Source organism: Mesoplodon densirostris, chromosome 13, assembly GCF_025265405.1.
Source record: "Mesoplodon densirostris isolate mMesDen1 chromosome 13, mMesDen1 primary haplotype, whole genome shotgun sequence".
Taxonomy (NCBI): domain Eukaryota; kingdom Metazoa; phylum Chordata; class Mammalia; order Artiodactyla; family Ziphiidae; genus Mesoplodon; species Mesoplodon densirostris.
In genome coordinates, this window is record NC_082673.1 from 17,499,070 (window position 1) to 17,515,245 (window position 16,176).

Here is a 16,176-nt window from a genome sequence, read left to right on the forward strand (position 1 = left end):
GCAAGGTACAGTGGAGCTGCCTGTCAGTAACCGTGTGGCACCAAGGGAACCCTCTGCTATCCTCATCCAAGAAATCATCCATATGTAACATCCCTGTGTATCGTCATCTTCCAAGGTGCTAATGAAATTGTGTGAGTGTAAGGGCTTTGTAATCCATAAATCACTATATAGATGCCAGTGATTATTTAAATTTTAAACTATTCCTTAGGGTTCTATAATATTTCTATTTATTTTCTGAGGTGGGAAAGCTAGACTGTCACTCTGAAGCTTCATGCCCTACATGGCGTGAGGAAGGAGGAATTAACGACAGTCAACAATGTCCCCACAGCCCTCATCTAGCACCCAGCACAAATGGCCCATCCATTAAATGTTATCGATGGGTGAGTCTGAGTAGGGCAGGCAGGGACCTGCCCACAAGCACTTTTTGAATTGGAAGGACATTCAAGATGACATTTTCAAAGAGGGTTGTACTGTGATGGAGAAAGCAGGGACCTGGGATTCAGGTAAACCCAGGTTCAAACCTGGGCTCTGGAACCTGTGAGCTGTGGAAACTTGGGTAAGTTATTAAATCACAATTTGCTTGTCTATAAAATGGGAAAATAATACCTTCACCTTGCCAGGCACAGTGGAGAATAGGTGACCTAGAAGAAACACTAAAATCATCAACAGCCAACACAGCTAGGGGAGAAAAAAGAATTCCACAGATTAATCAGAAAGAAAATAGAAAAATATTGACAAATCTTATTTTCCAACTCGCCAGATAAAACAGATAAAGATGATCTCAGGCATGTTTGCTGTTCCTGAAGTAGAGAAGTCAAAAATATGGGACAGAAGGAGTAAGTATTCAAAGATACAAAGATACAATGAAAGAAAAAATTTCCCAAAAATGTAGAAAAAATGGAATATGCAGCTTTGAAAGAACATACTACGTTCCAGGAAATTTTGATCTAGGACAACACACAGTGAGTCATACTCTGATTCAGTTTCAAGAATCAAGAAAATCTTTAGACATCCAGGCAGAAACGGCAAATAATCTACAAGGGATTAAAAAATGGTGAAGAATCAGATTTCTCCACAGCAACAACTAATGCCGGGAGACAATGTAATAGTGTCCATAAAGCTCTGAATAGAAGGAAAAAGGTTATTTCAACTTCTTGATATTTTTCATAATCTCTTAACATTTCAATGGTAATCCTCAGACCTAGTTGCATATTAGGATCCCTGGGGAGATTTTAAAACTTACCCATGTTCAGTGGCCACCCCAAACCAGCTAGATCAGATTCTCTGGGAGTACAGCCTGGACTATGGTGTGTCTCAAAAATGCACCAGGTAACTCTAAGTGCAGGTGATTCTCAGGCAGGCTACTTGAAGTGTGATCCGTGGATCAGAGCATCAGCATCACCTGGGAGCTTGTTAGAAATGCAAATTCTCAAACCCACCCCAGACCTATAAGAATCTGTATTTTAACAAGCTCTCCAGATCTGGATGCACACTTAACTTTGAAAAACCTTACGGAAGAATCTCTCTCTCTTTCTGTCTCAACATTTTGTTCACTTTATTAATGTTATAAAGATTTGCTGGTTCTGCAAAGGGGTTAATTATCTTTGGGTGTGGTGATTTATTGGCCCATAGAAGACCCTTTATAAGTGTGAGTGACTAAGTGAAACAGAGACAAACCCTAGTGGAGAATGCAGTTCAAGTCCCAAGGTCTCTGTATAGTACTTATGCTTAAGTTTCCCTTGCAACAAAGGCAGTATCTGGAAACTTTAAAAACTCATCTTTAGAAGACTAGGTAGGTTTTTCTAAGTTGACAAATGTTTTCGACCAGAACCAGAAGTTTCTTGAAGAGGAATATTTTAGGGGAAAAAAAAATCTCTTTTAGGAAAGAAGATCTAGACCTATATTATAAAATATTTTTAAATTAATAACATTTGGATTTTAGCATTGACTTCAGTTTCACTTACTTCTTTTACAAGAGTAAAATTAACTTTATTTAAACATAGGATGCAAAGAATGATCCGTTTTAATACAGGTATTTCTGTATCTATCTGCATATATGCAGAGAAAGATGTTTACCTGATGTTATTTATGAATGGGTGAGATTTGAAGTGTTTTGTAAACTTTTTATTTGTACTTTTCTACATTGTTGACATTCCTAAAAATGTATACTATTTTCCCAAAAATACTAAAGTTATTTTTCTAGTAAAAAAAACCCCTCATTTCATTAATTTGCCCAGGATGATCAGGATCTGTGTACCAATTCACATCAACCAAATTCACAGAGACTGTGAATCAGAATCACAAGATATTAATTAACACACCCATTCCTTAATCTAAGACATGGCATCTGCTTCATGGTGACCATATGTACTCAGGAGTCTAAATTACATATTAAAATGTTGCTTGATGAACAATGTCTTCTCAGGAAATGTCTTCGGAACTATCATTGACTAATGATTTGTCCTTCACTGAAGGAATCATTCTTTGTAAAGAACTGTTTTCTCATCCTAAAAACAGAACTCTATTCTCCCAACCTAAATATTTATCGTAAGGTCTAGTTTCCCCAAATTGTGACTGATATTGCTTACACTGGAGGAATTTCCAAATCACAAATGCAAAAGGGTCATGCTGGCAACACTGTCTTCATCCCAAGCATAAAATTAACATCCACAGTAGCTACAATATCAGAAGTTGGCATCTTATCTTTATGTCTAAATCTTGGGTGTGCTCAACTGGGGATGATGTGAGCCTTCTGAGTACCAAATACATGTTGGTTTTTCTAAAAAGTTTATGAGGAACAAAAAGAGTAAATGCAATGTAAGGAAGTAGAGCCTGTGTTGTTGTTTTTTTTTTAAGATTTAATGAAAAACATGTTAAATTCAATCCCAAGATGATTAATTATCGCTAGCATATCTCACTTATTAAAAAGAAATAAACATTCCACTCCTTTCTTGAATTGGCTTCAGTTGAACTCTTTCATAGGGGAGATGGGGGAGGGGTCTTTCTACTCTACTGGTATAAATGCTCCAAGATGTGTTAGTGTCATAAGTCAGGAACTCAACTCAATACTAGGAGATATTTTTTTCTGTGCAAGTATTTATTATCTTGCTCTAAATTTCAAGTAATTAAACCATGCTGTATCAACTAAGTTTAAGTTTTAAAACAATTATTATTCTACTGATTTTATGTATATGGGCTTCAAATCCTAGTAGGTTAGAATTCTAGTTCTCCTATTTCTAGCTGGAGACCAAGTATAAAACAATCCTCGATCTACTTATTTTATAAAATAGGAATAATATCACCTACTTTTTAGGGTTTTCATAACGTTTACAAAAATATTAAATGTTTAGAGTACATGTAGGAGCTCAATAAATGAAATTCATCTGATAATCAAAGGTGTTTAGAAGTGCCTATCCACAAAATATTTTCTGACATAAATTGTACCGTGTTCTTAGAATGTATATATATGCATAACTGAATCATTTTGCTGTACAGTAGAAATTAACACAACACTGTAAATCAACTATATTTTAAAATAAATTTTTTAAAAAGTTCATCAAATTTTTGTTTGAGAAAACCTTTTCTCCTGCTTCTCATTTCTTAAATCATTGGCCACACTTGGAGGAGGTGGTCAGAACATAGAAAAGGTACAGGTAATATCTAAATCATTCTCAATCAAAATTCAGATGTAGGCAAAAACACATCCACTTAAGTTTACTTGGTTATTTCCCTAGAAACTGATGCATCATGCAATGCATATAAACACACATTAATAGTGTATTTTATACACTAATACAGAGCATGCAAGGACATAGAATATGTTCATTCTCCTACATCTGTGATAGTTTATTTTTCTTCTTCTCCTTCTCCTTCTTCTTCTCCTTCTCCTTCTTCTTCTTCTTCTCTTCCTTCTCCTTCTCCTTCTTCATTTGTCTTCTACCTATTTCCTCTCACCCCTTATAAATTTGGGTTCTTTTCTCTCTCTACTCTTTTATTGGGGAAAACACAGCCTTGGTTATGCAAATGTTTCTCAAAGTTTTAACTCTAGTCAGTATCTTTTTCTGGAACTACACATCTGCTTTCAACTACCTGCTTGGCATCTCTCTGTGGATGTCCTGATGGCACATTAAACTGAATATACCCAAAGTTGCACTCATCCTCATTTTCCCCCAAACTAGCATCTCCTGAGAATCTTATGTCTAAGACCAGAAATAAGCTGGTTTTGATCCTTCCTCTCCTGATAGCCTATATCTAATCAAAGGATCTTAAGTCCTTTGCCTTGATGTCCTAATTATCTTAATCTGTCCTTCCCATTCCTATTTCTACCTTTCTACTGAGAGATTCTTACCTCAATTTTTATAAAAACCTCCTGACTGGTTTCCCTATCTCCAGTCTCCTCCCACTACAATCTAGGCTACAAATTAAACCTGGATGAATCTTCCTCAATCACAAAAGCAATAATTTACTTTCATTGTCAAAATCTTCCATTGTGAAACAGAGGAAATATAGACTCATGCTTGGCATCTGAAGGTTCTCTACCAGATGTGATCAAGTTATGCTTTGAGCCCTATTGCCCTCTAATCCTTTGATCCCGAGGATGCATAAATAAATGACCCCACAGGGACTTCCCTAGTGGCACAGTGGTTAAGAATCTGCCTGCCAATGCAGGGGACACGGGCCCAAGCCCTGGTATGGGAAGATTTCACATGCCGTGGAGCAACTAAGCCCATGTGCCACAACTACTGAGCCTATGTGCTGCAACTACTGAAGCCCACGCACCTAGAGCCCGTGCTCCGCAACAAGAGAAGCCACCACAATGAAAAGCCCGCGCATCGCAACGAAGAGTAGCCCCCGCTTGCTGCAACTAGAGAAAGCCCACGTGCAGTGAAGACCCAACACAGCCCTAAATAAATAAACAAATTTAAATAAATAAATAGCCCCACGAAGCCAGATCTGGCTTGCCCATGTAATTTTCTTTGGCTTACACAATGGCTTTATAAATTTTTAATTATAAGTTGCTTATTTTGAATTAGTTGCTAATATTTACACATTGGAAGATTTCACAAAAATCCAGATTCTGGCTTCTCATGAAAAGTTAGAGTATCTGGCAACTTTGGGTCCACATTCCCTCACGACAAGAGGGCTGAAACTAGGCATTGAGTGCCTGTTTATGAATGGAGAAACATGACCCAGGTCACCACAGCCTTCATCTGATTGGTATCATTCAATGTGCTACTGGCTTGGTGTCTGTAGGCACGTGAATTCATGAAGTTTGCCCTATACCACCTAGTGCTCCAGCCAAGTACATCGTTCCCAAATGCATAGTATGTCCTTGCTATGTTATTCCGTCTTTCTAGAAATGTCCTCTCCCTCCATCTTTCATGTCTTTAAGGCCCATTTCTAACACTGCATCTTCCATGAGGCTTTCTCTACCTCCCTGTTGGACATTACTGCCTCATTTTCGTTCTTCTGTTAACACTCTGTTGTTCTCTTATGGCCCGTTTCTCATTCTCTGCTGGATAGGCCATTGGTATCCTTGATTTCTCTGTTTTTCAGGGACTTGCATTGACAAACACCTCAGGCTTTCTTGAGGAGGGGTTTTTCCTCTTGACCTAAACCTTCCTCCTCCTCCCCTAGAGATTGAGCGAGTCTCTCTTCCCACCCACTTTCCCCTCAGGGATCCGCCTGTCTACGTAGTAGAGATGCCTTGTTCTGCTTGGTAGTAAAGGCCCGATTCAGCAGGTGAGCCTGAGATGAGCAATACCTGAGTGTGTACATTTGTCCAATTCTGAAGTTCAGTGTTAGGAAACCCACTGTTGCCACACATCTAAGCCAGGATTTCCCTTCCAGGTTTTATCAGCAAACAAAACTAATATTTTCATTTTCATCTGCTTGAATACCTATCTCACAACTGCTTTCAAGCTCAAGCAGGGAAAAGAAGGGGTTCTCATTGGGAGGCTTCTAACCCTAACAATGAGGACTCATTCTTGAATCTTCTGCAGCTCCTAGCAAACGTCATTGTACAGATACTCAAAAAACATTTATCAAATTGAATAAAAAATATAACCAATATGCATAAAATTCATAGAATATAATTTTTCTTATGCTTATGTCCCCATATATAAACTGTATAAATAATAACTTAAATGTCTGTAAGATTAACAAAATACAACATATGCTGTATATAACAGAAAATGTTTCCTATTTACATTTCTATTGTATGTAAATCATTGATCATATCATATATCAAAAAACAAAAGAAAAAAGGAAAAAGACAAACCTTAGAAGTCAGTGAAGAAGGCATCACACCAAAGGATAATCAGCAGTCTCAAGGCTCTTGTTTCTTGCTCTTTTTAAATTTTCTGGTTGTTTCTTGACGAATGGTATCATACTCCAAAATGGCCATTTTAGAAAGTCTCTGTAAGTACTGAGATGGTGCTCCAGTGAGAGGATCGCTGAAGCCAGAACCTGTAAAGAAAAAACCCAAAAACTGTTATTACAATTAAATTAAGCACACATGAATGATATTCTCTAAAAGAGTATACACCAAATATCTGTTCCTCAAATCACCATTAAACACCATATAGTTATATATGTTATATAGTTCTTCATATAACACATTCTTTGAAGTAGAAATGAAAGCTACTTAACTTTCTAAAGTGATTGGGATGGCAATTCATCTCAAAAAATATTTAACTAAAAAATGCTTAATGTTTATATTTAATGATATAAAACTAAATCTGAGTCTGTCATGTGCTTCTTAAAACATGGGATGGCTGTGAAATTTATTCCAAAATAAAAGGCATGATCTCCATAAATAACTCATTTCATACCTTACACACTTATCAAGTTACTGTCTCCAAACAAAACGATTTCTCATAAACGTTGAGGTAAAAGAGTAAAATTATAAAGTAAAATAATTCACTCACTAACTGAAACAGCATTAATCAAGCTTCTATTTTGAAGGATAGTAATAACAATAATAACAGATAACAATTATTGAATGATCTCTCTATTTCAAGTATTTTTCATCTATATCAGCCATACAACAATAATATGAAGTAGGTAACTAGTACTATCTTGGATTACAGATTTAAAAAAGAGTTTAGACATTGATAGAGGCAGGATTTAAACCCAGATGCATCAATTCGGAGTTCCCATGTAATCACAAATATTGCCCTAAATATGTAATATGTATAAATACTTCTATTTAGAAGCATACAAGGCTTTGAAAATAATACACTGATCCATATTGCTTTAAAATACTATTGTTTAACTTCAGTTTCAAGTGCCAAAAATAAAAATTGACCTCAATTCTCCAACGTGGTTGGTATTTTTGTTTGTTTTGTTTTATTTGGGTGTGTAATGAGAGTGGGAATTTCAGACAGAGAGTAGAAGGGAAGAATCGATCAGGAGTCCAGTTCTTAGCAGTAAGATGGACTTGACACTTAGACTCTCTGGCTACAAAATAACTAGATTCTAAGCATTAAGCAAACCTCAAAAAACTTTAAAGAACTGGTATCATACAGACCAATACAATTAAGTTCGAAGTTGTTAATAATAAGTCTTAAAATCCTCAAATATTTAGAAATGTATACACACATTCTAAATTATTCATCCATCAAAAAAAGAAATTGTAATAAACATTAAAAATACTTGTAACTGAATGATAAAGAAAATATTACAAAACTTGTGTGATGCAACAAAAGTTGTACATAGTGGGGTTTATACCCTAAAATTCCTGTGTTAGAAAAGAAGACTGAAAATTAGTAAGCTAGGTATAAGATATACATTAGGAAAAGAATAACCCAAAGAACATGGAAGACAATCCAGGAAAGAGGAGAAATCAATGAAGTAGAAAACAAACTTACAATTAGAAAGATTTTTAAGAAGACAAGAGTTCTTCACTGAAAAGACTAATAATAAAGGAAAACTTCCAGTTAGATTAATTTAAAAAAGACAGAAGGCCCAAATAAATAATATGAGGAGAAGTATAGGTAGAGCAAAGACTAAACTTTATGCCAATAAATTTGAAAACTTAGACACAATGCAAAACATTCTAGAAGATATAACTTACCAAAATTGATGGAAGGAGAATTAGAATGCCTTAAGAGTCCTAAAATTAAAATAACTGAATTAATATTAAAAGATTCCTCCAAAGAAAACAAGTGATCCAAATGATTTTACAAATTAACTCTATCAGACTTTCAAGGGAGAGATCATTCCAATTTTAGGTCATATCCTTCAGAGAATAGAAAAAGCAGAATACTCCCCAGTTCATTCCATGAGGCCATTACAGTCTTGACACTGAATCCAGACAAGGAGAGGACAGAAATGAAAATTAGTGGTAAGCTCACTCATCAACATAGATTTTAAAACCCAATAAAATATTAGCATATTAAATATGGCAGTACACAAGAAAGATAATACATCATGCCTTCAATGGGAGTATCCAAGGAATGTAAGAGTGGCTTAACACTACAAAATCCACAAATGTTATTTTTCACATTAGAAAATTAAACAGGGGACTTTCCTGGTGGTCCAGTGGCTAAGACTCCATGCTCCCAATGCAGGGGGACTGGATTCGATCCCTGGTCAGGGAACTAGAGCCCACATGCTGCAGCTAAGAGTTCGCATGCTGCAACTCAGAAGATCCCGCATGCTGCAACTAAGACCCCGCACAGCCAAATAAATAAATATTTTTTAAAATGAGAAACTTATTTTAAAAAATTAAACAGAAAATCACATTCAGAAGCCAGCCGGAGCGGCGGCGGCGGCGGTACCAGCAGGACCGCCGTGGCGCCGGTAGCAGCGACCCAGAGGGAGCGCGAGGCGACGCTGGCTGCGGGGACCCGGTGACAGCGTGAGAGGTACTAGATTTTAAAGTTTGCACCATGCGTGAGTATAAGCTAGTCGTTCTTGGCTCCGGAGGAGTTGGAAAATCTGCTCTGACTGTACAATTTGTTCAAGGAATTTTTGTTGAAAAATATGATCCTACGATAGAAGATTCTTATAGAAAGCAAGTTGAAGGAGATGCACAACAGTGTATGCTTGAAATCTTGGATACTGCAGGAACGGAACAATTTACAGCAATGAGGGATTTGTACATGAAAAACGGACAAGGCTTTGCATTCGTTTATTCCATCACAGCACAGTCCACATTTAATGATTTACAAGATCTGAGAGAACAGATTCTTCGAGTTAAAGACACTGATGATGTTCCAATGATTCTGGTTGGTAATAAGTGTGACTTGGAAGATGAAAGAGTTGTAGGAAAGGAACAAGGTCAAAATTTAGCAAGACAATGGAACAACTGTGCATTCTTAGAATCCTCTGCAAAATCAAAAATAAATGTTAATGAGATCTTTTATGACCTAGTGCGGCAAATTAACAGAAAAACTCCAGTGCCTGGGAAGGCCCGCAAAAAGTCATCATTTCAGCTGCTTTAATATACTAAATGCATTGTAGCTCTGAGCCAGGTCTGAAGAACTGTTGCCCAATTCAACAGTGCCAGCATTCCAACTTTGTTAAACCTACCAACATCTTAAATGGACTTTCTGTGGTGGTACCCTTTAAGAGGCGGATGAAAGCTACTACATCAGTTTGCACATTCTAATCACTTTCCAGTATCACAAGAGAGATTTTCACTTATATAATAGTCCTAGAGTATGCACCTGGTAAAACCAGAGGCTACAATCCAGTATTACTGCTAAGAGACATTTTTCATCCACCAATGTTGTACATGTATGAAAATGGTGTACTGTATACTTTAACACGCCCTATACTTTGTATTGGAGAGTACAATAATGTAAATCCTAAAAGCACCACTATTTTAGCATAATAAAAGAAAGTCCAAAGAGCTCCTATATAGACTACTCCAGATAACTTCGCTTCTTTGATACTTGTAGCTTATTGTAATTTTTTAAAAGAAATTCAAGGTCATTATCATTGTATTGTACAAATAAGCGCTTTGATTAACACAGCTATATAGTTCTTTTTAATTTTTAAAAACCTTTGGAGACAGTGATCTTGTCTTTAAAATATGATAGTCCTTTCAGTATAATGTCTTAGATTAAAGACATTGCCTTTAATATCTGTTGGGAAGGAAATGTCCAGACTTTTCAAATCTTTTATTATGTTTCCTTTTTTGTTCACATAGGGAACAATGTTTATAGTTGTGTGTACAGTGGGGGTCTACAACAAGAAGTATATATTTTCAAACAATTTTTTAATGATTTAACAATTTTTGTAAATCATTTTCAGGCTTCTGCAGCTGTAGATTCTCACTGCTTGCTCATGCATAAGTGTATTTGCAATACCAAATATACAGGTTTAGTATTTTTGCCTGTTAGTGATTGTTTCACATGTGTAACGTTTTGGTTGAGATGTTAAATGGTGGACGAGTACTGTGGATGTGAATGTGGGAAGTAATTTTAATTATGTGTAATTGGTCACAAGGCCTAAGTTGCAGTAACTATTGCTGTTTTATTTAACAATGCCTTGTTGCTTTGTATGCATTAACGTTTGGGTGTAAAGATTGTGTGTCTATCCAACAGGGAGCCACAGTATTTAAATTGACCAACCTAATGTTACAACTACTTTTGAGGTGGCCAAATGTAAACTAAAAGCCTTAATTAAAGTGGTGCAATTTTGTATAACTTAGCATCAGTAGTTCAATAAATTTGGATTGCCATGCAAGGGCTTGCATTATAATTACTTGCCACTTGAATGTGTTTTGTGTAATGTTTAACAGTGCTAGTAAATAAATATGGGTTTAACTTCAAAAAAAAAAAAGAAAATCACATTCAGAAAAATGTTTGATAAAATTAAACTTTCATTTATATTAAAAAAAAACTCTCAGCAAATTAAAGTTAAAGGGAACTTCTTTACCTTGATAAAAGATATCTACCCAAAACATACATCAAGCATCATTCTTTATGAGAAGACATTAAAAGCATTTCCTTTAAAATCAGAAACAAGTCAAAGTTGCCGACTTTTCATTTCTCTTCACTATTGTATTGGTGGTTCTAGCCAGCTTAGAAAAATCAGAAAAATAAAGGCATAGGATTTGGAAAGAAAGAATAACACTGACATTATTCACATATGATTATGATAATCTACGTAGAGAACTCAAAAATTTATATATATCATATATAATATGTATGTATACACAGTATAAAATGTATAATATATATCAAGAAATAATAAGGGACTTTAGCAATGTGGATCAAATTGCAAAAATTAACTATATTTCCAAATATCTGTAATAGAATGTTAGAAATTTTAATTATAAAAGAATTATGACAGACTACTAATGATCTTTTCAAAACTTTTTACTCTTTCTTCCAAAACAGAATTTTACTGAGCACAAGGTCATCCAGGTAGAGATTACATTTCTCATTTTGCTTCAGAGCTAAATAGAGCTTTGTTAATAAGTATGAACCAATAAGATATGAGCAAATGTGCAACTTTCTGGTCATCTTTAAATTATAATTCTCTTACCATAGATTTCTGGGCTTTTTTGTTTTTGTTGGGAAGTTTTTGATAACTGCTTCAGTCTCCTCACTAGTTACAGGTCTGTTCAGTTTTTTATTTGTTCATGATTTAATCTTGGTAGGTTGTATATTTCTATACATTTATCCATTTTTTTCTAGGTTACCCAATTTGTTGACATATAATTGTTCACAGTAGCCTCTTATAATCCTTTTTATTTCTGTGATCAGTTATAATGTCTCCTCTTTCATTCCCAATTTTAGCTATTTGAGTCTTCTCTGCCTTTTTTCTTAGTCTAACCAAGGATTTGCCGACTTTGCTGATCTTTTCTAAAAACTAAATCTTCATTCTGTTGATTTGTTTTCCATTCTCTATTTCATTTATCTCTTCTCTAATATTATTTCCTTCCTTCTTGTAAGTTTGGGCTTAGTTTATTCTTCTTTTTCTGGTTCCTTGAGGTATAAGTTTATGTTGTTCATTCAAGATCTTTTTCCTTTTTTTATGTTTACCATAAATTTCTCTCCTTAGCACTGCTTTTGCTACAATCTATAGGTATGTTGCATTTCTGTTTTCATTTGTCCCCAGATATTTTCTAAATTCCCTTGTGATTTCTTCTTTGACCCATTAATTGTTTAAGAGTATACTGTTTACTGTAGGATTTTTTAAAAAGATAATCTGTATCAAATTAGGAAAGTTCCCTTCTCATAGTTTGCTAAAAATATTTTTAATCATGAATATTGAATTTCATTAAAATATCTTTTGCAATTATTAAAGTGAACATATGAGATTTCTCCTTTATTCTTTTAATAAGATGAATGACACCGATTGTTTTTCTAACGTTAAATCAATCTCGCATGCCTTAGGAAATCTGATGATTGTGTTGCGTTATCCTTCTTATATATTGTTGAATTTGAATTGGTAATGTCTTGTTTAGAATTTTTACTTCCATTTTATAGGAAAAATTGGTCTATAAATTTACTTTCTTATAACGTTGAAGCTAGGTTTTAGAATCAAGGTTAGAGACCTCATAAAATGGGTCTTTAAGTGTTCCCTCTTTTCCTATTTTCTGGAATAATTTACGTAACATAGCTTTTTTTTTTTTTTTAAATGTTGGAAGAATTCACCAGTGTCAGTTCTGTGTCAATTCTAAGTTGTGTTTTCTCTTTTTTTATATAATATTGGTAATTCCTCTCTCTCTCTCTCTCTCTCTTTCTCTCTGTCTCTCTCTCATCAGCCTTGCTACACATTTATCAATTTTATTCACATTTTCAAAAAACTAACTTTTGGCTCTGTTGATTTTCTCTACTGAATATTTGTTTTCTACTTCATTGATTTCTGCTCTTTATTATTTCTTCCTTTGATTTTCTTTGAATTTAGTATGCTGTTCTTTTGTTAACTTCTTGAGATGAATTTTAAAATCATTGATGTTAAGCCTTTCATCTTTTCTAATACAGGTACTTCATGCTGTAAGTTTCCCTAAAAGCTATGTTTTTACTGCATCCCACAAATTTTGACATATCTTTTTTTTTTTTTTTTTTTGTGGTACGCGGGCCTCTCACTGTTGTGGCCTCTCCCGTTGCAGAGCACAGGCTCCGGTGTGCAGACTCAGCGGCCATGGCTCACGGGCTCAGCCGCTCCATGGCATGTGGGATCTTCCCGGACCAAGGCACGAACCCGTGTCCCCTGCATCGGCAGGCGGACTGTCAACCACTGCGCCACCAGGGAAGCCCAACATATCATATTTTCATCATCATTCAGTTCAAAATAATATGTAATTTCCACTGTATTTCTTCGACTCGTGAGTTATTTAAAAGTGCATTTCTTAATATCCAAACCTCTGTGGCATTTTATAATTATCTTTAATTACTGATTTCTAGTTTAATTCCACTGCAGAAAATATGTGCTGTATGATTTCACTTATTTGATATTTGTTTAAAAATATCTCATGATTATGCATTTGCCTATTTCCCTTTTCATTCCATTACACTTATCTTTATGTATTTTAAGTTTATGTTAATATAGCATAAAAATTTAGGATGGTTAAATCTTTCTGTTGTATTAACCCTTTGTCACTATGAAATAATCACTCTATTGATCATAACACTTCCTGCTTTGAAGTCTATTTTGTTTGATGTTAGTGTAGCTACAACAAGCTTTCTTTTGATTACTGTTTGAATGATTTATATTTTTCCATCCTCATACTTTTGATCTTTCTTGCCCTTATTTTTAAGGTGTGCTTCTTGTAAGCAGCAAATAGTTATTTTTATTAGTCTGATGGGCTTTGTTTTTTAGTTGCAATATTTAGTCCACTTATATCTAATGTATTTATTATGTTTAATTTTAAATCTTTAATATTGCAAGTTGTTTTCTATTTGTCCTGTTTTATGTTCTTTTTTTAAAAATAATTAATTAATTAATTTAATTTGGGCTGCATTGGGTCTCTGTTGCTGCGCACAGGCTTTCTCTACTTGCAGCAAGCAGGCGCTACTCTTTGTTGCGGTGCATGGGTTTCTCATTGCAGTGGCTTCTCTTGTTGCAGACCACGGGCTTCTCATTGCAGTGGCTTCTCTTGTTGTAGAGCACGGGCTCTAGGCTTGAGGGCTTCAGTAGTTGTGGCTTGCAGGCTCTAGAGTGCAGGCTCAGTAGTTGTGGTGCACGGGCTTAGTTGCTCCACATGTGGGATCTTCCTGGACCAGGGATTGAACCCGTGTCCTCTGCACTGGCAGGCGGATTCTTAACCACTGTGCCACCAGGGAAGTCCCCCTTTCTTGCTTTCTTTTGAAATGATTATTTTTTTTATTATACTATTTCCCCTATAAGCTTGTTACTTGTATTCTTTCCTTTTGGTGATTACCATACAGATTATCACATTTCTTTGACATATTATAATCTACTTTAAATTAGTTATCTTACTGTTTTTCAGATAATGCAAGGATCTTACAGCATTTTAACTATATGTATGCCCCATCCTACCTCTGTGGTATTATTGTATTTTATTTCTACATATATTTTAAACTTCATAAGACAATACTACTGCTACTGCTTCTCTTTCCTTTACAAGTTGTGTTTTTATCTTGTATCATTATTTCTTTAATATTTCTTTTAGTGCACCTCTACTGACAATTCTCTCAACTTCCATTTGAATAAGGTCTTTATTTCACCTTTACTTTTAAGGATATTTTCATTGAGCATAAAAATCGAGTTTGCCAGTTACTTTCCTTCGGCACTAGAAAATGCCATTCCACTGTCTTCTTGCTTCCATTGTCTAAATTGGAAAGTCTGTTGTATGTCTTACCACTGCTCCCTTGAAGGGAACATACCTTTTTTCTGTTTTTTTAATATTTAGTCTTTTTACTATGATGTGCCTAGCTGTGGTTTTCTTTGTCACTCTCCTGCTGAAGTTTCATAGAACTTTTTGTATTCATTGCTTGGTATTTTTTAATCTGTTTGGGAATTCTCAGCCAGTATGTAAGTACTGCGTGTCCCACTCTTCTCTTGCTCCTCTTATTCTGAAATTAGAATTACACATGTGTGAAGTAGTTTTATCTTGTCACATATGGTCTTTGCACATTCTGTCTGTATTACCTGTCTTTTTTCTCTCTTCACTTTAATTGGGTATTTTTCTAATGACTTATCTTTCATTTTACTAATCCTATCATCTATTGTTTTCCATTTTCCCCCAACTTTATTGAGGCATATATGACAAATAAAAATTGTATACGTTTAAGGTATACCACCGATGACTTGATATACATATACATTGTAAAATGATTACCACAGTTAATTAACAAATCAATGATCTCACATAGTTATCTTTTGTGGGGAGGGGAGAGAAGAACACTTAAAATCTACTCAGCAAAGTTCAGTATACCATAAGGTATTATTATTACTATTATCTTGGCTGTGCTGTGCAGCATGTGGGATGCAGGATCTTAGTTCCCCAACCAGGGATCGAACCCATGCCCCCTGCAGTGGAAGCACAGAGTCTTAACCACTAGATCACCAGGGAAGTCCCAAGCGTATAGTTTTAACTTTAGTCACCATGCTGTACATTATGTCTCCAGAACACCCCCCCATTTGCCTCAGCCCCCACGTTCTAGTAACCACCATTCTACTCTGTTTCTGTTTGAATTTTTTTTTTAGATTCTATGTATAAGCAATACCATGCAGTAATTGTCTCTCTGTCTAACTTACTTCACTTAGCATAATGCCCTCTGGGTTCATCCATGTTGTCACAAACGGCAGGATTTTCTTTTTTATGGCTAAATAATATTCCATTGGGTATATATATCTATCACATTTTCTTTATCCATTTATCTGTCAATGGACACTTAGATTGCTTCCATATCTTGGCTGTTGTGAATAATGCTGCAGTGAACATGGGAATTCAGATATCTCTTTGAGATTTGGATTTCAGTTTTTTAAAATTAATTTGTTTATTTTTGGCTGTGTTGTCTCTTTGTTGCTGCATGCAGGCTTTCTCTAGTTGCAGCAAGCGGGGGCTACTCTTCGTTGTGGTGTGCGGGCTTCTCATTGCAGCGACTTCTCTTGTTGTGTAGCATGGGCACTAGGTGCACGGGCTTCAGTAGTTGTGGCTCGCAGGCTCTAGGGCATAGGCTCAGTAATTGTGGTGCACAGGCTTAACTGCTCCGTGGCACATGGGATCTTCCCAGACCAGGGATC

The 16,176-nt window shown here is 35.5% G+C and overlaps 2 protein-coding genes across 2 annotated transcripts in view; one reads left to right on the plus strand and one right to left on the minus strand.

The window, feature by feature from the left end:
* C13H8orf89 (chromosome 13 C8orf89 homolog) overlaps positions 1–16,176 on the minus strand; it is a 49,222-nt gene that overhangs the window by 22,070 nt on the left and 10,976 nt on the right. Inside the window, exon 5 of the mRNA XM_060116424.1 lies at positions 6,281–6,468. Within this exon, the coding sequence (XP_059972407.1) occupies positions 6,329–6,468 (140 nt within the window). The 3' untranslated portion in view covers positions 6,281–6,328. The remainder of the gene's footprint in view (positions 1–6,280; positions 6,469–16,176) is intronic.
* LOC132500676 (ras-related protein Rap-1b-like) lies at positions 8,775–9,668 on the plus strand. The gene has a single exon (XM_060115788.1). It carries the CDS (start codon positions 8,895–8,897, stop codon positions 9,447–9,449), a length of 555 nt encoding a protein of 184 aa, XP_059971771.1. The 5' UTR covers positions 8,775–8,894; the 3' UTR covers positions 9,450–9,668.

Coding starts and splice junctions, on each gene's coding strand:
- LOC132500676 (XM_060115788.1), top strand. CDS start 8,895: ATGCGTGAGTATAAGCTAGTCGTTCTTGGCTCCGGAGGAGTTGGAAAA.